The sequence below is a fragment of the Aulonocara stuartgranti genome (assembly GCF_965226115.1).
Source record: "Aulonocara stuartgranti genome assembly, chromosome: 11".
Taxonomy (NCBI): domain Eukaryota; kingdom Metazoa; phylum Chordata; class Actinopteri; order Cichliformes; family Cichlidae; genus Aulonocara; species Aulonocara stuartgranti.
In genome coordinates this window covers 31,338,909-31,357,627 of record NC_138947.1, presented here as the reverse complement: position 1 = coordinate 31,357,627, position 18,719 = coordinate 31,338,909, and the positions used below count along the sequence as shown (strand labels likewise).

At 39.3% G+C, this 18,719-nt stretch overlaps 1 protein-coding gene and 1 long non-coding RNA gene across 2 annotated transcripts; one reads left to right on the top strand and one right to left on the bottom strand.

Annotated features, from left to right (window-relative positions):
• Positions 1 to 3,396: 3,396 nt before the first annotated feature.
• On the bottom strand, positions 3,397 to 11,171 carry LOC309716800. The gene is made up of 3 exons (XR_014279519.1): positions 10,585 to 11,171; positions 4,339 to 5,785; positions 3,397 to 3,984 (listed from the first exon to the last, which is right to left on the bottom strand). It is a non-coding gene; the product is annotated as an uncharacterized lncRNA (long non-coding RNA).
• Positions 11,172 to 16,127: 4,956 nt separating this feature from the next.
• Positions 16,128 to 17,808, top strand: LOC309718036 (uncharacterized protein; the record flags this gene model as incomplete). The annotated part of the gene is made up of 6 exons (XM_082552981.1): positions 16,128 to 16,134; positions 16,385 to 16,681; positions 16,777 to 16,891; positions 17,023 to 17,070; positions 17,557 to 17,583; positions 17,733 to 17,808. The coding sequence occupies exons 2-6, from the start codon at positions 16,405 to 16,407 to the stop codon at positions 17,806 to 17,808; spliced, it is 543 nt and encodes a 180-aa protein (XP_082409107.1). The 5' UTR covers positions 16,128 to 16,134; positions 16,385 to 16,404.
• Between the last annotated feature and the right edge of the window lie 911 nt (positions 17,809 to 18,719).

The following is an 18,719-nucleotide window of genomic DNA, read 5'->3' as shown; positions in this document are numbered from 1 at the left end:
TGAACAGAAATTGTCGCTCCTTTGTTTATTGTGCATAAATAGTAAATTGTCCTGACACAATATTGCGTTTCGCTTCTGTTATTATGGTACATTGACAAAAACATATACTTTTATTCACAGGATAAAACAGTTGTTTTGTATCACTAATTGTCCAGTGCGATTACAGCATACAGTATTATTGTCACTGCTACATTTCTGTGATGCTACCAGAAATTATTTCCACTACTAATTAATTACCGTTGAGCTCAAAGGTCCTATTAATAAACGGTTAACGAATGTGTATTTATGACGACGATTTGTGAGACTGGTAAACTTACCTTTGTTCGTACGATGGTCTTTACTTTCTACACGGTCATTTCAAGGTCCTGCACCCATCCGTCGGTAAACTGTACCTGGGCTTGTTGCAGTGATCTGAAGTTACTAAACTTCATGAGTGCATGCACTCACTCCAAGAACCGTATAATTATAAATCTGAGCGTGGTGAAAGTTGGGCAGCACGCTAACGTCTTTTGTCCACTCTGTGTGCTCGTAAGGGTCTGACACTTTCACTCCTTTGATTTTTCCTCGCATCTTTTCTTTGTCTTTTCGTCGAGTCTGTCTTTGTACGGACCGGCATTGTTCTCCTTTTGTTTTGTACATTCCTTTTTTGTGCGTCAAAGAAAAAACAAGAAGGTATTGGAACCGGAGAATGAACGTTTTGCGGTGCTGCAAATGCTTGCATTTGATGCGGTGCTTGGATTGTTTTGCCACGAGTTCCCGGCATGCAATGCGCGAAAATCACGTGATTGCTAAACAAGGGGGAGGGTGCATCCGGCCTCCTCGGCTGTAATTGGTCCAGCCCAGAGTTGATCATGACCAATTGGCCAATCCAACACCTTTCATTATATATACCCTTCCTAAAAAAAATAAAAAATAAAAAATCCATCGGCCCATAAAAACAAAAAATCGCCAGCGGCCCACCGGGCAAATGCCCGGTATGCCCAATGGCCAGTCCAGCTATGCATGTAATAAAGACCCCAGACCAGAAAATACGTTTAAATTGCCGGCTTATTATTCTGTAAAAACAGAGAATAGACAGTTGACACACATTACATAAAACATTCAACAACACATTTAAGGAAGAAAAAGAAGATATTTCCTTTCCCTTTTTAGTTCAGTCATTTTGGTTAATTTATCCTATTTATCTGAAAACCTTTTATTTGGCTTTAAAAGGATGTTATTTTCAACCTAGGTTATTGTTTTATTTATTTCAAGTTCTACGTTTGAGTTCTTTAATCTATTTGAATTAACACTGTGTTATTTTAAATCAAGTTTAGTTCTTTAGGCGCAAGATTTAATTTAATTTTCGTCTATTTCACTTTTGGATTTCAACCATTTCTTATTTTGTTTTAACCCAACAAAATTATTTACATTTCCGTTAACACCATTACAGCCTTAGAATGTAAGGTTGACCACAAATAAATTACAAAAAACAAAAAAAATGTAAAAAACTGAAAACAATTCAGCAAAAGGCTGAATAACCCCTTAAACAAACAAACAAAAGAAAAAGAAAAGCTGTCTCTGTGTCCTTTAACTATTAATCCCGGAATTATTCTGAATGGTTATCCGGTGCTTTGAGAGTCCACTGTTCTTTTGCAGAGGTGTATGGATTAATCCTACCAGCTTTTTTTTCAGCGAAAGAGCACAACGTGCAGCAGGGGGCGTTTTTCCTGCTTGGCACAGTTCAATGGGTCCGTTGGTGGCTCACCATCTTGTTTCTTGCTCAGCGAATCAAACTCCGATTCTAATTCGGCATTTCCCGATCCAAACTTTAATGGCCTACCATAACAACAAAACAATGTGCATAAACATTTGAAAATAACACACGGGTAGCCCTTAAAAAACAGTGGCTTTTTTCTGCATTTTGTGCAGCATGAGCTGTTGGAAATGTGCTATATCAATAAACTTGACCTTGACCTTGATAGAACCCCAGCCAACTCCTCATGAAATCTAACTGTCAAATAAGTAGAGGTTCTTTTGACATTTTTACATTTTCAAAAGCAATTTAATTTACAGCTCAATAATAATGTAGTAAATATTGGGATAATAAAGTGGAAAAAAGAAGGTAATGGTGTATAACTAGCAAGTTATTACCACTTAATCAGCAAAAAAAGTAATTAAGTAATAGGTAATTATATCAACAATAGCTACAACTGAGCAATATTAAATTGAAATTTATGGATCTTATTCCCATAGTGCTTGAAACTAACAGTGTAAATTTAATGTAATGGGGAAGGCTTTAGGACCTGGAAGATTTAGGGGAGAGTTTAAATCGGAAGTGGTAGTGAGCTCACTTTTTCTCTCTCCCACAAAACACGTAAGCACGATAGTGGCTAGATTTGTGGTGTGCAGAGACGCTAAGAAATTGTTGGAGTGCTAAAATAAAGCAGTAAAGATTCCTTTCATGTCAGGGTCAAGCTCCCATTCAACAGAGAGGTGAGGTATCAAAAATGTTTAAGGTCATGCATCTTTTACTAAAAGAGTATATTAAATTCTAATTGTGTGATGTTCATGATATCCTGTTCTCTTTCAGTATTGTGTAACATCACACTAGCCAAGCTGCATAACAGGTACATAATTCAACCTAAGTTATGACATCATAGTACAAGCTCCTGTAAAGCATTACTGTAAATCCATGCTGGGATGTAGCCTAAATTGTATGCATTCCTATGCAGGGCGGTCTGCATGTGTGACAAATAGAATTCTATTCTATTCTATAATTTTACTTAGTCCAAGATAATCAGGACATAATCAGATGCGAGATGTAATTTTAATTTATTGAATTTATGTTTGAACTTACAGATGGTTAATTTCCTGGAAATAAATAAATAAATACTTTAACAATACTAAGTTTCTTCTAGCCTACAAGATTAACTCAACCACAGAATGCTAATGACTTCTCAGGCTACACAGGCATGCAGCAGTTTTGCTACACAATGTCACCTCAACACAGAAAATCTATGAGAAACATTTGGAACTTTTACTGATTATAGTTTACAACATCATAACATTATTTTGAAAGGGGAAGTAGAAATCAGAGCCTCACAGCATAAAGTTGGATATGGTTTTCATGCCGTGAAACATGTATATATACGCTTTTCTATGCATCGGGGCACTCAAAGCATTTTATACAATTTGCCTCATTCACCCATTCTTACAAGGTCATTTTATATATTTCAGGAGTCCGATACCATGTACAAAATGTCTGGATTTGGACATGTTATCCTGTGCTACTATATTCTAGGTATGGCAATTTCTAAGAACAGATTAATGGAACACTTTTTAATCACAGTATAGCATTGTTGGGGGAAAACTCTGTAAAAGACCCAGGAGAAATAAAGACACAATGAGACAAGATCACTTTTTATGCTTTAACGTGCACACGGGTAAGCTGTTCAGAACAACTCACAACGTGTACAGAGGCTGGGCACTTTTTATAGGAAAGACAGTGAGAACAGGATAAGAAAATACAAAACAGATAAAATAAACAACTCCATATGTGGCGCTAGTCTCGTCAGCAGAGAGCTGGGAGAAAGCTGTGAGAGATAAAACAATCTAAAACAATATGTCCCAAAACAGTATGTCTTTGCTGAGAAAGTCTAAAAAGATAATTCTAAACTAATCTAACCATAGACAAAAGGGCATCTTTGTACATTTAAAAGAAGGTAAAGAAACATAGAATCATTTTTCCTGTAACATTCCCTCCTGTTTTAACTTATTTTAAATGTATACAACAATTGTCTGTGAAGGTTATTTATTAAGTATCTTAAGCAATTTTTTAATTTTCAAAATGTCAGCATAGCAGAAATGGAAATCATTTGGTCTAAAGAATAAAACAAAATAAAATAATAAAAAGAACAAAGAAAATCATAGTAAATGAAATAACAAGTGGAATAAACAAGAAAAAATAATAAAACTAAACTACAAAAAATAAAGGATAAAAACCTTATATTTAAAACGAAAACTACAAAAAATAAAAGGATGAAAACCTTATGTTTAAAAGGATGAAAACCTTATATTTAAAATGAAAACTACAACAAATAAAAGGATGAAAACCTTATATGTAAAATGAAAACTTCAAAAAATAAAAGGATGAAAACCTTATATTTAAAATGAAAACTACAACAAATAAAAGGATGAAAACCTTATATGTAAAATGAAAACTTCAAAAAATAAAAGGATGAAAACCTTATATTTAAAATGAAAACTACAACAAATAAAAGGATGAAAACCTTATGTTTAAAATGATGAAAACCTTATATTTAAAATGAAAACTTCAAAAAATAAAAGGATGAAAACCTTATATTGTACCTGCATAAACTACTAATGTGTTAATCAGTGCATGATCACTTGACAAGTCATTTTTAATCACCACGTCATTCATTAGCAGTTATTACAAGTTCTCCTCTAACAGAATTGCAACGGGATGCTGTTCTTCTTGAGGCACGGCAACATAAGCAGTCATTGTAGTTGTTATCATCTTTGAAATCATTACTCTTAGACATGGCGGTGTAGCTGCTCCAGATGTGTGGTCAGTGACATATTTCTGCAGAATGGTCAAATTCTGCAAAGCTTCATAAATGTCTCCGCTTACAAACTCCTCCTTGTGATGCTGTTAGCAGGTCTAGAGTCAGTCTGTTCTGCAGCACCATCGTTCTGATGGCCTTCTGTTCTCCTGCTAAAGCCGGTCCCAGGGTCTTTGTCAAAGTTGATGCGTCGTAGCAGAGCATATCGGTTGATCTCCACATGATCCCGCACCTCGGCAGCTCCAATGCCGGGGATCAAGCTCTGTAAGAATTTCACTCCTCCTCAGATGCGAAACTCTGGTTCCTTTACTGCTTGGTGCCGTCCGTGCACATCCTGTCTGGTACTGAGTCTTTGTTTGTAGTGGCATCCGGTAGATAGGTGAGTAGGCAGCTCCCCCACTGCCCGCGATCCATTGTTCATCACACATACTGGCAGTTGCGCTGCGTTCAGTTTGTTTAGTAGAATTACATCAGGCAGTGGGTCTGAGACTTGGGGCCAGGTCAGTAGGTAGGTCTGTCCGGAACAGTTCACATTTGTGGGTGATGATGACCTCCAGGTTGCTTTTGCTGGGATGCTGTAGTTGGCCTTGGACCAAAGAGTACCGTAGCCTGGATGTGTTGCCAGGCCCAACAGACACCAACTGCGATCTTCAGGTATGCTGTACGGCCACAGGCCAGACGTCTGCGAGGATAGGGGCATATGGGTACATGCATAGCAGTCAGTTTTATTATTCCAGTGAGCTGTAGTGTTCATAAACTGCCACCAAAAGTTAGTGGCGTAGCCATGGGGAAACTTGGTGTACTGTCCTTTGTCATACAGTGTCTGCCTTTTCTTCATATTGCGTGACTTGTTGTCCCTCACGGAAGCAAAGATGAGGAGCCCGGCCATGGTCAGGGCCACTGCAGTTATTAAGAGCCACCACCTCATGACGACGGGACACACCCTCCTGTCGCGAGTAGACCCCCCGGCCAGGAAAGCTGACCCCTCCACCGGGCGAGATCACAACAAGTGGGCAAGCCTGCTGTCAGCTGTGTTTAGATGGCTTCACTTACTCGCCTGCAGTGACTCTGATGGATCCAGGATGGTCGTTCCGCAATTTTGCAAGCGGTCGGTGTAGTGAGGAGGACTTGGTATGGCCCCTCCCACCTGGGTGTGCTCCAGTTTTTCCTTTGGAGCACCTTGATCAGAACCCAGTCACCGGGCTTTAGTCTGCAAGACACTGGAGAAACATCATCAGGTTGTTGATTATGTACAATGATCTCTTTGTTTTCCAATAGCTTAGACATCCATTCTGCTAATGTGTTTTCTCTGATTGCTTTGTCTATTGGTTGACTGGTGATCGGCAGTGGGAACGGCCTGCCATGAATGATTTCAAATGGAGTTAGTTTATGGGAGCCTTGCGTTAAGCGCATCCACATTTTCACTAAACCCAAACATTCAGGCCACGGCCTTCCTGTTTCTGCCATGCATTTCCTGAGCCTTTGTTTTATAGTGCCGTTAGTTCTCTCTACAAGGCCTGCGCTCTGAGGGTGATAAGCACAGTGGTGTTTTATTCTGAAACCGAGTGCTTCAGAGACCTTAGTGATGACATCATTTACAAAATGAGTGCCGTTGTCTGATCGTATCAAAGCTGGGATGCCATATGTGGGTATGAAGTGATTGCACAGGCACTTTGCTACTGAAATTGCATCTGCCTTTTTCACTGGTTAGATTTCCGGCCATTTTGAGAACACGTCTATAACCACTAGGGCGTATTTTGACCCTTGACATTCGCTTAGTTCAATAAAATCCATATGAATTGTGTGAAAAGGATAAGGTGGAGTGGGAAAACGGCCTCTTTTTGGTCGCAGATTTCCCTGAGCATTATATTTTTGACACGTCATGCACGTTCTGACAAATTGTTTTGCTGAAGTTTCAAAATTTACAGTGTAGAAATGAGAGTTGACAATACAGGTCATTCCCCCCGATGACAAATGCGTATAGCCATGAGTCACTAATGCCGCCATCTTGTGGAGAGATTTTGGCAGCACTGGCTTGCCATAACACATCATTAAGTCGTTTGTCAGAACTGCACCGTGTTTTAGCCATTTTGCCTGCTCTGCTGTGCTTGCTGCTTTATGTTCATTTTTCAACACATCCAGTGGAATCTGATGTGTGTTTACTGCCATCAATGTGATGTTTGTCTTTTGTGCCGCCTGTTTTGCTGCTCTGTCAGCAAAGTTATTGCCTGTAGCAATGAAAGAGGCGTTGTAAGAGGTTGGCATGCTGAACTGGTTTTCCGGTTGGTGTAATCATTCCTCTGGTTTTCCAGATTTTTTGCAAAATGATGCACAGCAGAGAAAACATACTGGCTGTCTATATAAATGGTTATTTGTTTATCTTTGTGTATTTCACATGCGCAAATCACAGCTGACAGCTCAGCGCTCTGTGCAGAATATGAAGAAGAAAGTGGTTTTGCTTCTATTATTTTACTATCTGTGGTTACTGCGTAACCTACACAATTTCGGCCTGTGCTGTAAGGTCAAATGCTGTTCTCCTAGCTTCCACACTTGCTGATCATAAGGTGGATCTGGGCCTGGAGTTTGTTTAAATCTCAGAATGTTGTGATACTCGGTCGGTTTCTGGAAAGTGGATGTGGCGGGTGTCATTTAGCATGCACTCAGGTGTAATACCAGAAAAGAATGGCATGACTGCTATCTTAAGTTTTGTCAGAGCGTCTCTACCTAGCAAATTTACTGGACACGACGGGTCATATATGCATTTAATAAAGCACCTGCGGCCACTTGCTGTATGTACTAGTTCTAAAGGGGCAGTTAATTGTTGTACAGTTGTGTGGCCTGAAGCTGACTTTACAACTAATTTGTCCTTTGAAAACTGTAAGTTTAAGTGGCTGCCTCAAAACTGTTTTGCATTATTTCTCTGTGGCTTACTCCTACAATCTCGTGTGAAGTGACCTTCCTCTCCACGGTTGTAGCAGGCGTTGTCTCTATGTTATCTGCTGTTTCTGCGTGGCTGTCTGCAGCCTTGGTGTTTGTGACTTTGCTCGCCTCTCTGTTCCTGATAGCCACCTGCGAATTAGTGTTTTAGTCTGTTGTCAACACGTCAGCCTTATTTCTAAGTTACAGAATGCTTCTTCTCCTTTTTTTTTTTTTTTGGTTTGGGAGAATAGATGCAACTCTACATTTTCACTTAAGGCATTTTTAGATAATTTCTAGTTCTTCAAACAATTCATGGATCTCACACATTTCAAACTTTCAAGTTAGGGTTGTTTCCCATCTATACAAATATATATATATTTAACTTTGCATTGCTCACAGCTCATAGCTCACAGCTCTAAACCTAGGCATTTTTCAATCATATGCCTAATCACTATGTGTCACTGTGATTCTCAAGTATTGTCACAAGTTCGTTTAAATTCGTTTCCAAAACCAACAAAATAATCAAACAAAAACAAAAAACATAAACGTGTCAGGACACAAAAGAAAAAAGAAAAATGCTGCCACCCGAACAAGGCAGAAGTCTGCATATGTTGGCTTGTAATAGCATGCAGCTTGTAACATGGTAGACTAATGTGCCTGTGTTAATTCAGCTCCATATTATTGTGTGAAGTTGCACTGGGTTGGGAGTGGTTTTGTGTGTGTCACATTTTTGGTGAGCCAATGGCTGGAATGGGGTTGGACTAATTAGAGGCAGGTGTACTTGATTGCACTGACACACTGGTCTACTTATAGCCCACACTACAAACACTGCTGTGTTGTTTTGTCTCTCTGTGCAGGTATGTAATGTGATGAAATCAGATATGTTTGGGATGGATGGGTTTTGCCCTATGAATTTTATATTAAGTGTGTCGTTTTGTCTCTCTGTGCAGGCCAGGGCCTATTATATGCCACAGCCTAAAGGCAGCTGGGTTGCAGAGGCTTGAGTGACCACTGACTATATGCTTGCAGGGTGGTGGGTCTCCAAGGACAACTTCTAACCCTGTTAAAGGCAACATGTGGAGTGCAACTTGGCTGTGTGGCATAGCTGGCTCTGGCCTTGGGACTGTGTGTTTTTATACAATTCTTAAGTGGGACACTGGACTGTTTTATCTTTTATCTCTTGATATATTTTTTGTCAATAAATTATCTTTTAGAATTTTATTGACTGACATCTTTTTGCCCATGACTGAAACGGTTGGTCAGACCTAGAGTCTTTCTTTGGGTGTGTTACAGCAGCTTCTGCTCTAAAAGAAACAAATAAATAAAAAGAAAAGAAAATGTGTAACATGCTCATCAGCTTAGCAGTGTCTACATATTTAATTCAGCTTCTCAATCCTGTAGTTGTAACTGTTGTCTACAGGGTTTTGCTTATTGGTTGTTATTATAGGTGTGCTCTATCTCAGCAATGTGTCATTCTAGGATGATAGGTTTCAAGCTGGTCAAGTGCCTCTATGCACTTCATTAGTTTAGTTATTCTCTGTATTGTCTTCATCTCACATGTCGTTACACTGAGTTTCAGCAAACCTTAAGCTTGATGCAGACTACTGCTTAACAATTATCCACCTTACATCATAACCGATTAAGGTGCCTCTTCATATTAATATTATGTCATTGTTAATATTATCCTCTTTGTCTTATATAACAGCAATAGCATATTATAATATTCTATTAGTGTGTACCATTATACTACTCCTGAGCCAATTTGTTAGTTAGGATCATCTTATTCAGCAAACAGATAATTTTGAATTCATCCAATCTGCGGTCACATTTGTTCTCTCTGTTGCATGGCGGACCAGGCAGTTCTATTATAATATATTATTTATATTTTATTTTGTATCCATCAAGGGCTTCAGATGACCTGCAGAATCATCCTTTTCCCAGGGTGGAGACAGTTACCTTTTCACACACTGTCCTTGGCTGTCCACAGCCTTAATATACCTTATTTATTTTATTAAAATATTTTCGTGTGAATTATTTGCTTTATATTCATTTTATACATGCTGGGCATGGTCATCATGCCAACTGTGTTTCATTGTTAATATCACTTTACAGGTTGTTATCCTTGCTATTATTAATTTCAAATACTCTAAAGATAATTTCTACTGTAACTTTCCCTTTGTTCATCTTTATTTCGTACTTTTTATATTTATATCTACTCAGTGGGGTCTGTTTTCAACCCTTTTAAACTACTACAAAACTACTGTGATCTCTAGTTTTCACTTAATAAGGGATTATTATGTTCTTCCTGATATGGGTGTTGCTGCACATGCGGCTGCAGGAGTGAGTGATGGTTTACTAAAAGGATTGTGGGGACTGCACAGTGTCTCGTCTTCTGGTTTTACTAAACTGGCAGTTGAGTTCTGTTCTTCTGACTGTTTATATTTTGTTTTCTTAAATCTCTCAGTTTACAGACACTGTTTTTGTCCGGCGTCTGGACTTTTCTTTTCTCACCACTGCTCGTCAGCAGGAGTGAGTTTTAATTTCACTTGCTTGATTACCCATCTTATTTATGTATTTACTTATTTTTGTTTAAGTAATATATACACAATACAGCTGCTATCACCTTCGCTGGTATTAGAGACGAGAGTGGTTGCTCACACGCCCTTCTACTTTCGGACTATTTCCAAAAGCGGTGTGAACTTTACGAGACGGAACTCGACCGTTCTCTCAACTCACCAGCACGTCAGTGAATAGCAGTAAAAGAAAAACACAGTAGGAGCAGCTCAGTCTCTTATTGGACCGTGAAAATTCAGCTTGCTCCATTAATTAAAACAATACACACATTCACATTCACAGCTTCGACGCGCGCGCGACCAGAACCCTTATGATAAGGGGAGCTCCCAGAGCTACTTACTCCCTAGACCCAGTCTAGACCCAGCTGGGGGAGCTACCCAGAGCTCCAAAGCTACCAGTCGACGAGCTCCCAGAGCTACCAGTCGACGAGCTACGCTACCAGTCGACGAGCTACTTCCGCTATTTTAAATTCCCTGAATTCAAAATGCGCTTTTACGCAAGATTGTGTCAGTGTGTCTGTATCTACCTGGTCAGTGTCGCCGGGTCTGGTCCACCTCGATCGGGTCCCACCACCGTGGGTCGCTTTCTAAGACGTTGGCCAAGACCCGAATTTAAACGCTCTTGGACTTTTATCACACACCTGGTGTGTGAGCTGTCGACAGACGAACAACGTGGACTGGTCACGGAGATGGGACACGATGGAGGCGCTCCGGCTGTCGAAGGACCAAGAAATGTTGGGGGAAAACTCTGTAAAAGACCCAGGAGAAATAAAGACACAATGAGACAAGATCACTTTTTATGCTTTAACGTGCACACGGGTAAGCTGTTCAGAACAACTCACAACGTGTACAGAGGCTGGGCACTTTTTATAGGAAAGACAGTGAGAACAGGATAAGAAAATACAAAACAGATAAAATAAACAACTCCATATGTGGCGCTAGTCTCGTCAGCAGAGAGCTGGGAGAAAGCTGTGAGAGATAAAACAATCTAAAACAATATGTCCCAAAACAGTATGTCTTTGCTGAGAAAGTCTAAAAAGATAATTCTAAACTAATCTAACCATAGACAAAAGGGCATCTTTGTACATTTAAAAGAAGGTAAAGAAACATAGAATCATTTTTCCTGTAACAAGCATCAAATCTATCTATCTATCTGTCTGTCTGTCTGTAAATATTTTGATTTTATCTTGTATATTGGAAATAGTTTGCATTTAAAATTATAATTTATTTTAAAATTATTATAAATTATTTTAAAATTATAATTTATTTTCATTTTTCTCACAACCCTCTTGCAGGATATATTTGGTGCAGCTCCAGTGCTTGGCAGGTAACAATGCCGAGTAAAATCAAAGGATTGTTGGGTTCCTGTCTTGTTATCCCTTGCAGTTATGATTACGATCAGTATCCACCGAAAAGACCAGATCGTGTAGTGTGGTATCAGGATGTGAGCAGAGGATATCCAATAGTATATGACAACTGGAACAGGAATGATGTGTTGGACATATTTAAAGGAAGAACACGTGTATATACTTCTTCACACCATCGGACATGTAGTCTGTTGATTGACCCAGTGACCTTGGCTGATCACAGTCAGAAGCTTTATCCCTGGGTGGATCCTGAAAATGTTGGATGGAGAACCTACCCTTTCTATGACACAACTGTAACTGTTGAAGTAGTGGGTAGGTAAATAATTTAAGATTTCACTATAAATTGATCACTATGTTGTTATATGATTATGTAAATCTTCACATTTTATGATTTAAGGCACAGCAGATCCACCGGTTATCGAGATCTTTGGGAACACAGTGGTTGGGCAGTCTGTAACAGTGCAATGCAGTGTTTACCACACTTGTCCCACTTATCCCCCAAGTCTGAGGCTCAACATCCCCCTGCGAAACGAACGTCTAACTCATAGCCGTCTATCTGATGGAAGATCCAAAACTATGGTGACAACCACTCTGTTCATAGAGAAAGAATATCAAACTGTGGAGTGCTATGTGGAACACCGTGGTGGTCGCTCTGCATCAGCATCCAGAACCTTAACCTCACAATGTATGTAGTGAAAGTAAATTGCATTTTATCCTACGCCATCTTTGATATTTAACCATTTTTAATTGTATCCCAGGCTCCATTTCAGGGCTGACTGTCAGCTCTGCATCATATGAATTTCTGGAGGGAGATCCAAATAAAGTAACCTGCACTGTTTCATACACATGCTATCGAAATATTCCAACTGTGACATGGAATTATGGTAATATGCCAGCCTCCTCTGATACTAGCAAATTATCAGGGGGGGCTCAGTGGAGGACTGTCTCCACACTGACATTTACAGCATCAGCTAATGATGATGGAAGATCGCTGATATGCTATGCACGTTTCCCTGGAGGTGAGACAAAAGAAGCAAGCATCACTCTACGGGTAAAGAGTAAGTACAAATATGTATCTAAATTTAACAGCTAACAATACACCTAAAGCTCTTACAGCATTTATAGGATTGTCCTGCATTTGTTTTCTCTCACAAACTACATCTGCAATAAAAATTATTTTACCTAAGTTTACTACATGCTTTTGAAATGTACTTTAATACTACTACTACTACTACTACTAATAATAATAATAATAATAATAATAGTAATAATAATATTTCCAGTGGTACCAGCAGCCATTATCAGCAATTAATCGTTTTTTTAAACCATTTATGAATATCTGAATACATATTTCAGAAATACAATGACTGACAGAGGGCTTAGACCTGATGACGGATTTGTTAGATTTCCAGTGTTAGAGGGAGTAATGTGAAAATCCTGGCATTGTCAGTAGTAGCAAATAAGCCTGTGTATGCAATGTGCCTGTCACACACGCAGAAAGGACTAGCGCAGACTGAAATCACAAGAGTTGGTTGTTTATTTCTTCCACAGTCACCAAGTGCAATATCTACAAGTGCGGGGAACGGGTCCAGGGGTTCCAAGGGTCATGAGGGCAGTTTTAGGAAAACACTCCAACACAAATACTCCTCCTCTCAGCTCGCACCAGGCCGACTCACCCACTCACGACTAACCAGGGGTAGGAAGTCCTCAGGCAGGCAGGTAGAATCTAACACAGAGACAAGTGAGTGACATGAGACTAGTTCGCGAAAATTACTCGAAGAGGTAAATGGCCTGTATTTGTATAGCGCTTTTCTAGTCCCTAAGGACCCCAAAGCGCTTTACACAACCTGTCATCCACCCATTCACGCACACATTCACACACTGGTGATGGCGAGCTACATTGTAGCCACAGCCACCCTGGGGCGCACTGACAGAGGCGAGGCTGCCGAACACTGGCGCCACCGGGCCCTCTGACCACCACCAGTAGGCAACGGGTGAAGTGTCTTTCCCAAGAACACAACGACCGAGACTGTCCGAGCCGGGGCTCGAACCAGCAACCTTCCGATTACAAGGCGAACTCCCAACTCTTGAGCCACGATCGCTAGAGAATCGGCAGTACACTAACAAGAGTTACACAATAATCCAGCGACGAGGCACCTCCAGCCAGCTCCTTGAGTGAGCGCTGATCACAGGAGATTGTTTGCAGGTGTGGGAGCCAGGGACGGGAGCCCACAGAGAAATCCGCCCCGGTGGTGCGCTGAGTGCGAGAGGGAAGAGAGAAGGGACAATAGACGCAAAAACACTTGTAGCCAGACTGGGCTAGCCGGGGAGGCACAGGGCCATGACACTGCCATTCAACACATAAGTTATTAAAGAGTTTCCTCAGTGTGGTGGAAACCAAAACAGAAGTAAAATGACATGGAACATTTAGGGATACAAATACAAATAATGGAGGTTAATATTGTTATCTGACTTTGGGATGTGTGCACTCAAGTTGTAGTAATAAGATCACAAATGTTTTTCTGTCATCATTCTTCAAATTTGAAAATAGATGTTTTGTTTCAAGTTCATTTAATTTTAAATAGAGTGTGAGCCCTTTTTTAGTGTCAGGCATAAAAGGCTGAGGGTATTGTTGTTGCTCCACAATTGTGGGCACTCAAGTTTGAGAATGCAATAAGTCAAGACTGAAGTCATCTGTTTCAAGTTCACAGGTCAACTTTTGGAAAATCACCTGGGGTTTTCAAATTTATACCATACCTGCAACATCTAGGAGGCCGGGGGTAGCACTGGTGGCTGCCAATATTTATTTATTTTTTGTTAAGATCCAAAGTGCTTCAAAAGTATTTTCTCTTTTGCAGGAAACATACTCAATCAGGGTTGGTCCTTCACTGCTCCAAGCACCATAACTGGGTTGAAGGGATCGTGTCTCATCATTCCATGCAAATTCTCCTACAAAAACTCACAGCCTAATGACCTTCAAGTGATGTGGTACTTGTACCAAGGCAATGGATTTCCAGCTGTATTTAAGCAAGGAGGGAATGTTATTAGTAAGTTTGATGGTCGAACTAGTTTAATTGGATCAGTGGTGGAGCAGAACTGTAGTCTTAAGATTGAAAGGTTGGAGATGTCACACAACCGTGACCGACTTTATCCATGGATAGATAAGAACGCAATTACTTCCTACCACACCAAAGGTCACTCATTTTATGATGGATCTACTGAACTTATTGTTTCAGGTAAGCATTCATTAATTTCTTCAATTCAACTTTAATTCCATTGATATACATCCAAGTTACTAGAGAAAGTAACCCTTACCATGACAAACTGAGTCCTCTCTGATTTAAAAAAAAAAAAATGTATAATGCCACAATCATAAGGCCTTGTGGCAAAAGCTTCTGTGGTTTGAAAAGAATCTTCATTTTATATTTTCATTATTTATCATTATTTTAGTTTTGCGCATGTATAACTTGAAATGATTTGCCTCTGCATCTAAGTTGTACTAAGAACAAGTTGTACTAAGAGAGTTTTTTCCAGCACAGTGTTGTCTAAACCCAATAAATGTATTTCAATAACACTTAAAACAACAAAACATTAAGAGAGGCACAAAAAATAATTTGGAGAATTATTTACTTTCAGCTATCTGTATTTTTTTCTTTCCTATCTCTTTTAACTAAGTTTGTTTTATTACAGTTAATAACTTCTGCAAAGTTGCTGTGTTGCTGTAGCTCTCAATTTTTGCTTTGAATTAACAGAACATGCACCAGAACCACAGTTGAGCATTATTGGTATCCTCAGAGTGGGAGAGCAGGGCACTGTGTCCTGCAGTGTGCAGCATACATGTTTCTCTGCTCCCACAACCTTAACCCTAGAGGGTTTACCTGGAACAAACCAGAACATGGACACTCTGGTATCTGAAGGGATTTGGGAAAGGAAAATAGTTCAAACTTGGACAGTAGAAGAAGAGCACCAGAGTGTAAGTTGTGCTGTTAACTACCTGTTGGGTCTGTGTTTCCACAAACCCCGCTAATTCTAGAGACTTATTCATCATGAAGAAAACAAGACAGTCGATCGATCGATTACTTGCGCAAGGGAGGCCTCGTCTGTGTCCAGCACGACAATGACCCCCGATGATGGCCTCCTCTCGCTGCCTTTTATTAACAAACTTCAAACAATAGTTTACAAAACACCTCCCCTTGCAACCCCCTTTGGTTACAAAGACAAGGCACTGTATGTAAATGTATATGTGTGAACTTCTGTAAGAATGTGTGTGTGTGTGTGTGTGTGTGTGTGTTAGACCTCCTGCTGACCAAAGGGTCGTAAACGCAGGAAGCCTACATCAAAAGAAGCAGATCTTCCAGATAGGATGTATCTGCAATAAAACATTACAGCCCCCCACCAGAACCTCGAGAATCTGGGGGGAAGGACAGTGGAGTTTCATCAGTTAAAACAATGTACAAATGGTAAACATAAAAATGACAAACATCTAACAGTTCAACTCTAACACTACCCTGCGGGTCAGAGTGCCAAAAAGTCGATTCCACTGAATGCTGAATGTGAGTACCATGTGATATATTCAATGTGCAATATATTTCATGTACTGAACTTAATGTGAAATGAAAACTCTTTATATCTCAGGCTCCATTTTGCCATTGAATATTAGCTCTACATCAGATCAAACACAGGAAGTGAACATCAGCATGAGGGCAAAGAGTAAGTATAAATAGTAATTATCTTTATTTAACCGCTCACTTTAAGGGCCGAACCAAAATGTTAGGAAATCTAAATGAGGGAAACTGCTCACTGGAGATTGATGACATCAAGCCCTTTGACAACGGACCCTTCTGTATCTATGCAGAGAAAGGACATGAGACAGGGAGTCCCACTGTAGATCACTGAAATGTGACAAACACATTGCTTTCTAAGTATCAAGTATAATCTTCTTTGTGTTTGTCATGCTCAGCTTCTCCAGAAAAACCAGTGATGACCCCCGTTCCAAAAGAAGTTGATGCTGGTTCAACTATAACTGTTTCGTGTTCTGTTACACACACATGTTCATCACATCCTCCGGTGTTCTCATGGAGTGTCTCTCACCTCACCATTGAGGTCTCAGAGATCATGATGTCACGAGGCACCTGGCAGACAACTTCCACAATCACTTTTATTGTTACTGAAGGAGATGGAGTCAGAAACCTCACCTGTAACGCTATCTTTTGGCGTAACAGGGAACAAGCCCACACAGTCAGCTTAAATGTGAAGGGTTAGCAGACACACTTTATCTCTACTCTATATGTTATCGAAGTATTTCTTCTGTTGAATTGTGTTTATTAACCTCAAATGTATCTACATCACCAGGATCACTGATGTACCAGTTTAAATGTTCTGCTCCAATGGCCTTTCCAGTCTCATTTGTGGCTCTCATCATAATCACCTTAGCTGCAGTGTTTGCAGTGTTCATCTGGAGGAAAAGGTTGAGGAAATATTACATAAATTTATGCCATATCATATTTCTGATAGTGATTATAACTGTCTGTGTAATGATGTTACCATCTGTTGACTCTGAAGCTGAAAATGTTTTTTTTCTCCTCCAACCAAATATAGGAAACACACAAATGAATCACTGAAACCACCACCTCGACCAGAAAAAAGGTACGTCCTTTGAAAAAAAAAAAAAAAAAAGGAAAAAATAATGACATAATTTAGTCATGAGCACTTGATACTGAGCAAAGACCTCTCATCACAACTGAATACAGGATTTGGCAGAAAAGTGTCTACACTTTAAAGGTGTTCTGAAATTATTCAAAAGAATCTAAAAGCATCCAGAGCCTGCTTCAACAGCATATCCATATTAATTAAATATAAATAAGTTTTATCAGTCATATCATATCTGACACAGAAGAATGGAGCTATGATGGCCGAAATGAGCTCCATGAGCAACATGATAAAAAAAGTTGATGGTTGCAATGGTTGTTTTATACACCTGATGTCTATAAATTTGATGTTTGAGCTAATATTTGTAAAAGCATGGCAGAAAAATTGTGTTTCTGATTTCTTGATAATTCTTGTTATTTCTTTCTTTTTTTTAATGTCTCCACCAAAACAACCCTGTAAATATTTCTCCCTGTAATTTCACAGAAGATCACTTTGGGATAGATTATCCAGGTAACCATTTTGAAGGATTCCTTCTTGACTGTTCTCTTCATGGTATCATGTCATATGAAATAAATTGACTCATGTGATTTATTGAGCATAGACGGTGCCTTGCATTAAAAAAAAAAATCAGACTCTTAATTATCTCACAAAACATTTAGGAGATACCCAGATGACAGAGACAGACCATCAAGGCCAGAAAAAAGGTATATCAACAGTGTTTGTTTTGCAAACTGAACAAACACAGTAGAAACAAACCAACAAACAATGCTTTGCTGTCAAAATAGGAGGTCCATTTGGAGACAATATTCCCGTTAAAGAAAACAAAGTAAGCCTTAATTTCTAAACCTGATATAAATCTTTAATTGGAAATATCCTGTTGATTGTACTCTTAATAGAAAAGAAGAGGATCACATGGCATGGCAACATGAGAGGAAGCCCAGGTGCTGTTGGATTTAGATTGTACAATTTTTTACTCTTAAAGTTGTTTCTCCTTCTTTTTCTTAAGTAAAACTGCAGAAATGTCCTAAAGACTTATATGGCCTCTAACCACCTGCATTGAAATTCAGATAAAACTGAGGCTATTGAACACAGCCCTAAAAATCATCGAAATATTGTATCTAATCAGATGCTTAATCTGGATGGCATTACGTTGACGTTCAGTAACACTGTGAGGAACCTTGGAGTTGTTTTTGAAGCAGATATTTCCTTCAATGTAGAAATTTTAAAAAATTTGTAGGACAGCTTTATTGTATTTATCTAATATCTCTTAAATTAGAAACACTCTGTCTCAGATAATGAAAAACTAGTTCATGCATATTTTACTGTTAGACTGAAGTACTGTAATTCATTGCAAACAGGCTCCCTCAAAAGCCTCCCTGTTAATTCCAGAATTAAACTTAAACTCCTTTGTATGCCATACACGGTCTTGAAGAATTAGGCCCCATCTTATCTGAAAAACCTCATAGTACCGTATAACCCCAATAGAGCACTTTGCTTTTAGACTGCGGGCATACTTGTGAGAGCCAGAGTCTTAGCTTTTAGGCCCCTCTTTTGTGGAATCAGCTCCCAGTCTGGATTCAGGAGACACCTTCTCCCTTCTTTTAAGATTAGTCTTAAAAGTTTACATTTTAATAAAGCATATTGTT